This window comes from Notolepis coatsorum (genome assembly GCF_963971535.1).
Source record: "Notolepis coatsorum genome assembly, chromosome: 14".
Classification (NCBI taxonomy): Eukaryota; Metazoa; Chordata; class Actinopteri; order Aulopiformes; family Paralepididae; genus Notolepis; species Notolepis coatsorum.
Window position 1 is genome coordinate 23,535,850 of NC_140178.1, and position 12,666 is coordinate 23,548,515.

The 12,666-nt window shown below is 41.7% G+C and overlaps 1 protein-coding gene across 4 annotated transcripts in view; it reads left to right on the top strand.

Annotated features, from left to right (window-relative positions):
* Positions 1-12,443, top strand: part of LOC311241257 (uncharacterized protein) — a 37,338-nt gene extending 24,895 nt beyond the window's left edge. For 2 of the 4 annotated variants that reach the window (XM_084330020.1, XM_084330023.1), the window contains 2 exons: positions 9,769-9,933; positions 12,157-12,443. In XM_084330020.1, the coding sequence (XP_084186146.1) occupies positions 9,769-9,933; positions 12,157-12,324 (333 nt within the window). In that variant the 3' untranslated portion in view covers positions 12,325-12,443. The remainder of the gene's footprint in view (positions 1-9,768; positions 9,934-12,156) is intronic. The other 2 variants (XM_084330022.1, XM_084330021.1) reach the window with 2 other exon arrangements.
* The last annotated feature ends 223 nt before the right edge of the window (positions 12,444-12,666 follow it).

The window sequence follows — 12,666 nt, forward strand, 5'->3', positions numbered from 1 at the left end:
TTATTATTACCGGGTTTCCCAGCATATCACCACTCGCCCATATGCCCTTCACAACGGTGATGTTGTCATATTTGGCATTCAGAATACACCCGCTGAACCCCTAGCGTTGTCGATTCGGTTCCAATGTATTGTCATCTTACAGCACAAGTACAGTACAACCAGAATACATTTGGCATACAACCAGAGTGCAAATGTAACAGTCAAGTTCAAGTTGTTTTATTTAGCTATTACATTACAGTGAAATGCTTGGTTCTTTCACTGCCCAACCCAGTATTGATTGAAAACTTTATTAACAGATTGCAGAATGGGTACAATACAGTACAGCTCAATACACACAATTGTTAAGGGGATGCAGACCAGAGAAGGACTTTAGTCTTGTTTACATCAGGGTCCCCCATTTCAGTCCTGTTTGCTTAATGCCTTGTCCACTTCCTCCACACTCCAATATGTTATGATGAATTGAAAATGGGGGACCCTGATGTAAACAAGACGAAAGTCTTTCTCTGGTCTGCATCCCCTTAACAATTGTATGTATTGAACTGTACTGTACCCATTCTGCAATCTGTTAATACACTTTTCAATCAATCAATCCCTTCAACCCTGCTCCTGTCAAACCTGCTCTTTCCATTCCCTCCATCATGTCCCCCCTTTCTGATGAATATTTCCTGCACTTAAGAGTCAGACACACATTCCTAGTAGTTGAGCTGTGATGAATGAAAACTTTATTTAACAGATTGCAGAATGGGTACAGTACGGCTCAATACATGCAATTGTTAAGGGGATGCAGACCAGAGAAAGACTTTCGTCTTGTTTACATCAGGGTCCCCCATTTTCAATTCATCATTCAGTATAACCTAGACCAGCCCAACCCAGCATCTTTCACTGCCCAGTTCAGCCCAACCCAGTCCAGAATAGTTCCCTCTTTCATGTTAATATGTGATTTAATGATGTAATATTTTGAAGAGTAGAGACAGTGTGATTAATTTACTATGATTGAAAATCAATTTAGACGAAGACGTACAAAGAAGTAATTATCACAATTAGCGATTTTTTTTGTCTGGTAAAAAATCTATTTGGCTGGTAAAAAAAATCAGATACCCGCCAGTTGGCTGGTAAGCCAAAAAGTTAGTTTCCTCCCCTGTGTGTGTGTGTGTCACGTGTCCGTTCTAATGTTTACAAACAATGAACCTTTAAATGTAAATGAGATGCGCTCTGCTCACGAGGTCAAGTTTGTAACATGAGACGCACATGAGGTCTTCTTACTTCCCCCGTTATTTAGCCTACAACAGCGTTTCCGTTAGCCGGTAATTACCGGTATTTGACTGGCAAAATCTGTTGAAGTCCGACATATTTAATCTCTCCGGTCATAATGTCCGGTGAAAATAATTCCCTCTAAACACAATTAGATTATTTGAATTGTATTAAAATAGGCTAAAATTATATAGCCTATGCGATGAACGAAACAATCTCACCAAGCAGCCGGTCTAATAATGACATCCTGCTGTCAGCGCGAGCTGGCTGCTGATATATTTACGTGAAGCATGGCTTGGCAGGGTGCAGTACTCCAATTCAGCCATTGGCAATTCAGCTGTTGGGTGGGGGCGCTGCTGACACCACTGCTCTGCTCTGCCTGCTCCAAGTGCTCCATGCTTCACGTAAATATATCAGCAGCCAGCTCGCGCTGACACAGCGGTGCCAAATTTCTCAGTTCTTCGCTTGATATAATTAATACAAATGTCCAATATAACGGAATTAGTTAGCTCATAAAAATGTGATTATAACAGACTGCTGTTTATTAAGGTCGGGCAGACTGCCCACCGACACCTCAAGTCGGCAGCAGCAGCACGAAGTCTCGAGGGACTTATTTTATTTGGAATATATTAATGACTGATACGCAAAAGTAGCCTAGTTTTAAGTTAAAATATTATAAATGCCTTGATGATGTCATTCTTTATATAGGTCTATCAATTGTTTTTAAGCTCAATAAACTCTGACCGGAATTTATCCCATTTGTCCGGTAGATTGAAATCTACCGGACACTCAGACCTGCAAAAAAAAATTCTAACGGAAACCCTGGCCTACAAGAAAACCCTGCAATCGCGTTTTTGATTGTGCTCTGATATTTTACTATTTCGCATTTGATTTGACCAAATATGTGGAGGCATATTCCCTGCAACAGGTTCAAAGATAACTTCACATTTATTGGCAATTTGTTTCCTTATATCGCTTCCTCCAGGGTTCCAACTTGTGTTGACAAAATGCAACCCTGCTCAGCTACGGAGAATCAGCGCTCTCTCTCTAGACTAGAAAGGTGCACTCAGTAGAGCACAGATGTCCGCCAGGGCGGCAGCCACACATAATAATAATAATAATAATAGATTGGATTTGTAATGCACTTTTTGTTCACTGGGATCCCAAAGTGCTACACTACATGGTTAAAACAGTTAAAAAAATAGAAATAAAATAGTTATTAGTAAAACAAATAAAATAAAATACAGAATAAAAATAAGATAAAAATAGAACATAGTTAATTAAAAACATAGTATAAACAGACAATTTAAAAACAAAAGCGCAATAAAATTAAAATAAAAAGCTTGAACAGGTAGGTTTTCAGGCCTGTCTTCTCTCTCTATCTATCTATCTATCTACCTCTCTCTCTCTCTCTCTGTTCAATGATTTAAAGTGGCCAAACGTTACAATATAAATACTAATTGGATTTTTGGCTGGTAAAAAATCTGCCCGGCTGGTAGTTTTTAAAATCTACCAGCCAAATGGCTGGTAAGTCAAAAAATTAAGTTTGTTCCCTGCCTACAGTGAACTAGTGTGCATTCACTTAGGTTATCTGTGGTAATGGTGGTGAGTTTAGTATTTCATGCATAGTCTTAGGTTATCTGTGGTGATGGTGGTGGGTTCAGTGTTTCCTGCAGGTTCTTAGGTTATCTGTGGTTATGGTGGTGAGTTTAGTATTTCATGCATAGTCTTAGGTTATCTGTGGTGATGGTGGTGACACTGGTGAGTTCAGTGTTTCCTGCAGGTTCTTAGGTTATCTGTGGTGATTGTGGTGAGTTTAGTATTTCATGCATAGTCTTAGGTTATCTGTGGTGATGGTGGTGAGTTCAGTGTTTCCTGCAGGTTCTTAGGTTATCTGTGGTGATGGTGGTGGGTAGGGCTGACCTTTGTTTTTTGTTTTTTGGAATTCGAAGCTTCGGGGCCGAGATTTGATAAACATTTTCGAGATCGCCAAATGATTGACTGAGGTAGAGGCTCGAGAGTCAGGAGTGGTATTTGAAAAAATGTAAAGTCTGCCGTCTACTTCAGCGCACGCCTCACATATCGGCATGTAACTCGAGAACCGCTGAGCGTATTTTGTCGACTATTGACAGGCAACAAATAGGGCTTTAATTTGATCTATATACTGTATTTTTAAATATAACGAATGAGTGTGGCTTTCCAATGGTACCCCAGGTGGGAATGAGCGAATCAGGGATCTAGGTGAAAAGTCATGAGCGAATACAGGAAGAGAATTCTCCATCGAATCCATTGGAGTCAATGAGAACATATTTTTCTCTTTATTTTAATTTTTTTTACCGCTTCTAATCACTAATTTCTGAGTGGATTTTTATGAAATTTGGACATGTACTACACAAGACTTCAGGCTATGGTTTTTTCAGCCATACCAATTTTTTTGGAAATACTACTTATTGACTACTAACTACTACAGAAAAACATGAGTAACAAGTTTTTCTACAACTAAGTTCAGACTTATGTTACTCTATTTCATTAGCACTAAAAGTGAATTTTCTTTATTGTATCAGAAATGTCATCTTTCAAAAGAGACCAGGCTCATGCATGTGCTATAAGTATAAAGTATAGTATTTTGGTTTGCAAAAAAAGTATGCAGTCCTCAAGTAAAAAAGAATTGCCACTTTTGGGTATGCCAGTTAAGAGGTTAACACATCCAGCGCCAAAAACGCTGTCCAGCGTTATTGGCCGCCATGCGTTGTCTGCAATACCGCCGCCTGGTGGATGGTCGGTCGAGTTACACTCGCAAACAGGATGTGCCATCAGTGCATCGATGAAAATCATCCGGCAGTCACATCTCGTTACGGGACTCCCGACAGACACTATGTACATAATGGATCGCTTTCTAAACTTAATAATCTATATGATTTCGGCATTTATTGCGCCATACAAACCGGAAATGGACCTAGGCGATCGGCGTCGTATAATTGGGATCTTTCACCGCCAGTCTCATTGGCCCACGGTAAGAGGAATATAACGTTATTTTCAACCTGATTGTGCATTTCCTTGTGTGCAAACCATCTGATCAATATATCCACCCAACCTACATAAAGCAGTTACTGATGATCGGGGAATTATAACCCCCCCCCCCCCTTTCCTCCGCGCATGATGAGGCATAATGTATACCGATCATATACATTTGAGTTTTTTGGTGTAGCGTGTATGGGGGGGAAACGGCAATCGATAATCTATATAATGCGTTTGGGCCTATAACTAGCGTTTTTGGAATTACAGCAGAAAAGATTAAAAACATACTTATATTCTAGAAGGTATTAACACAACAATGTATGAATGAAAAAGTATAACGTTCCCACATCCTGAAACGATAGATAATCGATGTTGAATGGGCCATAGTAATGTCAATATAGCAATAACATTTAAAAAGTTATAGCCCTGCAAAGAAGGTAAACATCTCCATAGGCTTACAGTGCTGGCAGAGAGGTGCATTAGATGGGCTTATTACATGACGTTTTAACATTCGCCAAAATGCTTGATTGTGATTGGTCAATAGCGCTCGGTTGCCCCTGACAGCGGTCAGTTATTTCTCGATAACGGGCCGCTGCTATGGGCAACTCGCAATAATGGCCGCTGATACGGGTAACGCAGCGCTATTGACCAATCACAATCAAGCATTTTGGTCGCAGACAGTCACGAAAGCTAAGCTCAGCATATGCACGGCTGCACTCATCAGGTAATCAGACCACAGACCTGCCAGCGATGACAGAGGAGCCACAGAACAACTGCCTCTGCATTTGATCTCGTCTTGTCGATGGTGTAAAATGAATTAGGTATATTGTTAGTAAGTTAGCCCTGTAATAAGCGGGATAATGTATAGCTATACTCGGTCATTGTCGCAAAATAATTGACCTTCACTGCGTTTAGAACACCTCAGCGCGGTGCCTCTGTGTTCTAAACTCTGTGTCGGTAAATTATTTTGCGACAATGACCTCGTAGCTATACATTATTCCTTACTTATTACATGGCGTTTTCACATTAGCCGAAATGCTTGCTTGTGATTGGTCAATAGCGCTCGTCAGAGGTCCGATATTACTCGATAACGGACCTCTGTGGAACAATAATGACCGCTGTGCGCAGCTGTTCACAATCAAGGCCACTGACACACTGCATCAGTGCAGCCAATCAGACACACCTGCTGGCTGCACTGACAGCGGAGTGTGTGTGACTATGACAGCGGAGCCAGAACAGAACTGCGTCTGCATTTGATCTCGTCTTGTCGATGTAAAATGAATTAGGTATATTGTTAGTAAGTTAGTTAAATACAGAGTCTATTGTTAAAAAAGGTCAGCAGAGGATCTACCTGCTGAGAAAGCTGAACTCTTTTAATGTTGGTGCGAAGATCCTGAGCACTTTTTATAGTTTTTTATTGAAAGCCTCCTAACTTTTTCTTTTATCTGCTGGTTCAGTGGCCTGTCCATTAATGATAGGAACAGCCTACAGTACATAGTGAAAGTGTGCTCCAAAATAATTGGAGTAAAACAGAGAGACCTATGTTCTCTCTGGACGGACCAGGTGGTCAAGAAGGGGACGAGCATCATTAATCAACCCCTCCATGCTCTGTCTCAGCGGTTTTCACTGTTGCCTTCTGGCCGCCGTTATGACGTCCCACCAAGTAGGACCAACCGCTACGCCAAATCTTTTGTCCCCTCGGCTATCAGACTTTTAAACACAGACGGTAGTCATTTTAAGTAGCCTTTTGCACTTGGTTGTCTGTTTTTACTTTTACTTTTACTGCTGGATTGTGTATCACATGGAGTGTTTATCTTTTTATTTGCCGTGCTGTCGTTGAGATGTTTTGTTGTTTGTTTGTCTTTGTTGCTTGTTGGTGAAGCTGCAAATATTGAATTGCCCCACACGGGATCAATAAAGTTGTCTGAATCTGAACTGCATCAGTGCAGCCAATCAGACACACCTGCTGGCTGCACTGACAGCGGAGTGTGTGTGACGATGACAGCGGAGCCAGAACAGAACTGCGACTGCATTTGATCTCGTCTTGTCGATGTAAAATGAATTAGGTATATTGTTCGTAAGTTAGCCATGTAATAAGCGGGATAATGTATAGCTATACTCGATCATTGTCGCAAAATAATTGACCTTCACTGACGTTTAAAACACCTCGGCGCTGCGCCTCAGTATTTTAAACTCTGTCGGTCAATTATTTTGCGACAATGACCTTGGGCGGGCAATGTGTTAATGAGGTGCAGGGGTTATGATTTCAATTTTAAGATCATAATGATCAATAATGCAGTCTAATTGAAATATAACCTATGGTTATTTTTTATTAAATTATTTTATTTAATTAACTAAACAAATTGCAATTCTATCTTTATGTAAATATATGTAAACATGCATATACAGTACCTACTAGGGGTGGAACGGTTCACAAAATCCACGGTTCAATTCCTATACTTTTTTCTTTTTCTTTTTTTTGTAACACTCCAAAAATCAGCATAAGATATATATCCTAAAAATAATCCAACTTTTCAGTTATTCTCAAGGACGTAGTCATGCAAAAACTGAAAGAATGAGGCAGTTTGACATCAGGCACATTATTTTGACAGTGACGGTTAGAGCTAGGAGAGATTTTGGTACAGCAAGAGGGGAGGCATTGCTGATTTAAACATGCTTCTCATTTATTTGGTAAAAAAAGTTGACCTTTTAACACTTTAAACTTTACAGCGTCATTCCCGGCCATGCTCAAGTTGCCGAAGGACGCTTTACAGCGTCTTTAATATCAATATTTCAAAAATCTGTGATCGGATTCATATTTCCCCTCCGCTGGCCTGAGATCCACCAGGAGGACCCACTGAGCTCTCTGGCGGTTCAGGAGCGCCATCTGGTGGCCGATCGGCGCAATCGCCAAACAGGAAGTGCTGTGGAGGTTGTGCTGGTCGGCCATATTACTTCCGGGCACTCGGTTTGGCTGCCGGCACTCTGGCTCGGCACAATATATAGCGATCCATTGCCAATAACTCGATAAACAACATGATTTGGACGTATATAGTATTATACAAGCTGGAAATGGTTCATCAGGATAAACATCCCATAATCGAAAACGGTCTACACCACGCTGATCGTCCAACGGCGCGAGGAATATCCGGTAAGATTCAGCGTTATTGTTGAACGTGTTCCATATAAACTGTTATGATGAACATATGACCCACACTAGATGAATGATATAACGCTGCCCACGGAATTATAAACGATCCCCCGCCCATCCGGTCATCATCAGATCATACGTAGATCATTCTAGAAGTACGTCCAATTGACATTTTTTATATCGCCCCGATTGCCATCAAACTGTATTTCATCATCAATATAATGCATTTGTGGCTATAGATCACGTTCTGGAGAAAGCTGCAGAAAGAGATGAAAACATACTTATACATTAGACCATACTTTACTATGAATATGTGAATGAAAAAGTTTAACGTTGCTACACAATGAACAATACATATAGGACTTTGAATGGGCCCTAATAATGGCAATGTAGCAATAGAATTTAAAAAGTTATAGCCATGCAAAGAAGGGGTACTTCTCCATAGACAAATAGAGCCGGCAACCTATGGTATATAATGAATTTAACCCATGGCACCCAAAGTGTTAATAATGTTTGGCACACAAAGACCGAACCGAAATATAGGCAACATTTGTCAAAGTATTAACTTAGTGAAAAACAAACAAAATAATGAAACCTTTCTATTTTTGTGGCCACATTATAGACAAAGGCCATCAACATAAAGTATGCATATGCTCAACCAGCACTAGACTGTATTATCAAAAAGGAAAAGTCACTGTTATTTAAAATAAATAAATCATGTGTAGTAAATATATATGTACTTTTTAACACTTTGACTGCCTAAAAACGATTTACAACGTCTTTGCTGGCGATGCTAAAGTTGCCGGGGGACGCTGTACAGCGTCCTTATATCAATATTTCAAAAATCTGGAATCGGATTCATATTCCCCCTCCGCTGGCCTGAGATTCACCAGCAGGACCCACTGAGCTCTCTGGCGGTTCAGGAGCGCCATCTGGTGGCCGATCGGCGCAACTGCTTAACAGGAAGCGCAGTAGAGGTTTTGCTGGTCGGCCCTATTGCTTCCGGCCACTCGGGATAGGTTCCGGCACTCTAGCTCGTCACTCTACATAGCGATCGATTGCCAATAACTCGATAAACAACATGATTTGGACGTATATACCATTATACAAGCTGGAGATGGACCGGGTAATAATATATCCCATAATGATAAAATTTCTACTCGACGATGATCGCCCAACGGCGCGCGGAGACTGGGGTGAGTTTCAGCGTGTAACGTTACCATCTTCGATACTAACTGCTTTTATCAACATTTGACCCACATTAGATGATTGGTATAACGCTGCCCACGGAATTATAAACGCCCCCTCGCCCATCCGGTCAACATCAGATGACGTGTAGTAACTTCTAGAAGTACGTCTAGTTGGAATTTTTTATATCGCGCTGATTGCCATCAAACTGTATTTCATCATCAATATAATGCATTTGGGGCTATATATCACGTTCTGGAGAAAGTTGCAGAAAGAGATGAAAACATACTTATACATTAGACCATACTTTACTATGAATATGTGAATGAAAAAGTTTAACGTTGCTACACAATGAACAATACATATAGGACTTTGAATGGGCCCTAATAATGGCAATGTAGCAATAGAATTTAAAAAGTTATAGCCCTGCAAAGAAGGGGACGTTCTCCATAGACAAATAGCGCTGGCAATCTATGGTATATCATTAATTTAACCCATGGCAGCCAAAGTGTTAATTGCATGAAACATTATGAAGTATTCTCTTATGCCGCTTTTCACTGCATGGTACCTAATCGACTCGACTTGCTTTAGCTTTTTGAGAGTCTTGCTAGCCGTATTTGAAGTGACCTCACACGAGGAAGTAAATAGTCAACAACACTACAGTAACACGGCGTTGGAAACTGGAGAAGCCCTGATGATATAATATAAATGAACAGCCAATAAATGTGAAGTTATCTTTGAACCTCTGTTGTCAAGCCTCGTCAATATACCCCCCCTTCCCCACTAATGGAACTGGTGTCGTGGAATCACTTCGCTGTGAGTGTTTCCACGGTTAGCTCGTGGCTAACGTTAGGTAGCTTAGCTCGCGGCTAACTTAGTTACTGCCTCTCTGGGTATGTGTGTATTTTTTTGTGCATCCCAATAACCGAACAATACACGCATGCCCCGAACCGTGGAGGTCGTACCGAACGGTGTATGGTTAAAATGCGTACCGTTCCACCCCTAGTACCTACCTTGTTTTATTCAGTGTGTTAGTATTACTGGTAGCCTATGTGCTGGTCAAATAGCCAATTCTTATTTTCTTGGTCTTCAAAAATATTTTCTTTTTGGAGGGGCCATCTGTTGGGCTCGTCTGATGTTGTTCCCCGTTTGCCATCCAGCAGGCCCGCTCCAGCTCCTCCCAGAACCAGCAGAGCATGAGAGGGTCCAGTAGCTCCTCCAAACACACTTCCTCCTCCTCCTACTCTCTGCTACAGCCCCTGGTACCAGAGGTAAAGGAGATGAACCCATCAGCATACACTAGGCTGACTCCAAGCAACCCCATGGTAGGACAAAGCCCCCGCCTGCCGCCCGCCCGCTGTCCTAACCCTTTCCTACCTGGATACTAATATATGGACTAATTCTTAGTGCCTTCAAATCTTTTAACACTTTTAGGACATTTAGAATTGTATTTGGTTCTCTTTCCTTGTCGGGTACTTGTGACCATATCGGGGTTTCCACAGGGTCTTAAAAGGTCTCACATTTCATAATCAGAATTTTAGGTCTTAAAAGTCTTACATTTTATAATCTGAAGTTTAAGTCTTAAAAAATTACATTTTATAATCTCAATTTTAGGTTTGAAAAAGTCTTAGATATTATAATCTCAATTTTAGGACTTAAAATCTCTTGAAAAGATCTTAACTGTGATTTTGATATATATATTGGATTAGGAAGTTACTTCTATGTTGCAATACCCTGTCTGTATCTTGTTTAAATGTGTTGGGGGGGGGGGGGGGGGGGGGAATATCCGGGCTGCAAAGTAAGCAGTATAGTAATATCAGCCCCCCCCCCCCCCAATAATTCATATGGAATTTCTTCTTTCATAGTAATTTCTCTTCATACATTTTTGCCTTGAAATAGGCATTCACTTATATTTAAAAAAAAAAATTAAAAATTAAAAATTAAAATGAAATGTAACTTGTTGAAACCTGCAAGGGACCCTGACTAGGTTTCCATGGGCTCTTAAGAAGTCTTACATTTCATAATCACAATTTTAGGCCTTAAAACGTTTTTAGTATGGTAGCAGTATAGTAATGGCTCAATAGTCCCCCCACCAATTCATATGGAATTACTTCTTTCATAGTAATTATCCTTAATTCGTTATTGCCAGTATGGCCGTGAAATGGGTATTAAATTCTATTCAAAGTCTTAAAAAGATCTTAGTCTTAAATGTAATGTGTTGAAACCTCAAAAATCGCTCCTCTTTGTCACATGATGATAGAACGTTAGAAAGCAGTCAATAGCGCTCGGCTAGAAAGTAGTCATTCTGATGCCCATGATATGACGAGTACCCAGCCAGGATAAATAAAACGTAACATTTCTAAATATCAACCTTTTTAAGAATTAAAGGGGCATTTGCCGATTCCTAACCTGAATCTCATTGTTTTGTTTGCGAGGAGGACGTGATGGTTGGACAGAGAACATGTAGACAGAATACTAACACGCCATGCGTCTGGAGAAATCACAGAGCAGCTGCCAAGGTGGCGTCCCCCGGAGGACGGCAGACACCGTCTCCTTAACTGTCCTCCAGTCGGTCAAAGCTACAGCTGGGAACTGTTAGGAAACGAGCGTCACTGTAGAAGTCTGGTCTGGGGGCCGACGCAACGGGGCTCTCGAGACACGGAACTCGTCACATGTCCTCCTCACAAGAGAACGATAAGAAAAGGGCAAAGTGGCCCTTTTTAATATCGGATATTTAAATAGTCACGGCAGTAGGACCTTCTAGATGTTAGCTTGGGGTGCTTAGCGCTGTTAGCTTGGGGTGCTTAGCGCTGTTAGCTTGGGGTGCTTAGCGCTGTTAGCTTGTGGTGCTTAGCGCTGCTAGTTTAGGGTGCTTAGCGCTGTTAGCTTGTGGTGCTTAGCGCTGTTAGCTTAGGGTGCTTAGCGCTGTTAGCTTGTGGTGCTTAGCGCTGCTAGCTTGGTGCTGGCTGGCTTTCACACTAATCCTTCACCAGTCTATTGGCGTTTATCTTTTAGCTGAGGTCACTTCCTCTTTCCTTCCCTCTTTCTCTCTCTAGTATCTCTTGTGTTCATGTCTCTGAAACACATAGTCATCATAGCCTCTTACGTCGTTCTCCTGTCACACAACAGATGTAATTTTGACCAACGCCATTGTGTGTGTGTGTGTCTCTCTCTTTGCACCCTCTCTTTTTATCTTTCTCTCCCTATTTTAAATTTATATAAACCTTCCCGTCACTGAAGTGCATGTCGTTAAGAGTATTGGCATCAGGACAGGAGTACAATACAACAGATACTATCACTGCTCTCTATCACTTTCTCTAGTCTTATCATTCATGGTCACTGGTCTTCATACATCAGACACAGGCTTTTTTCCTCTGTCATGTTCACACATGCTCTCTTGTCTGTCTCTCTCTTTCTCACACTCTGCCTGTCTATATCTAATCTATCTATCTCACATTCACCATTGTTAATACATCAGATAATCAAGCTCCATTGTGATTTTAACTGAGATCTCTCTCCCTCTCTCTCTCTCTCTCTCTCTCTCTCAGCCGAAACACCAGGACAGTTTCTCCATGGTTTCCCAGAGGCCCCTGTCCACCATCAGTCCCCTCAGCCACTCCCTCCACCCAAATGGGGCCCCCACGCTCAAGCCCTCCCCCCTGCCACGCCCCATCCAGGGTATGCCATGGGAGCAGCGCTCCCTGTACAATCAATGAACCCCCACATGCACACGCCCTCATCCCCTCCTGTCATAATAAACATCAAGGCTCCAGATCTTTTCACCACAGACATCCAACATTTTACGACGCCGGAGTCTCTTTCCCCCCCCCCCCCCCCCTCCTTTTTTGGGGGGAGGGGGGGGGGGGGGTAGAGGGGGGGAGGAGTCATTGAGGAATAGTTGAGATCGATTACTGAGTAGTTAGGTTAAAAATGTGTTGCCTTGACCCTTGTATGATCTATGCCATGTACTGAATATAAGTTAAAGTAACTGTCTGTCTCTCCCATAACCTCCCTTCCTCCCCCCCCCCCCCCCCCCCTCTCTCTCTCTCTCTCTCGTT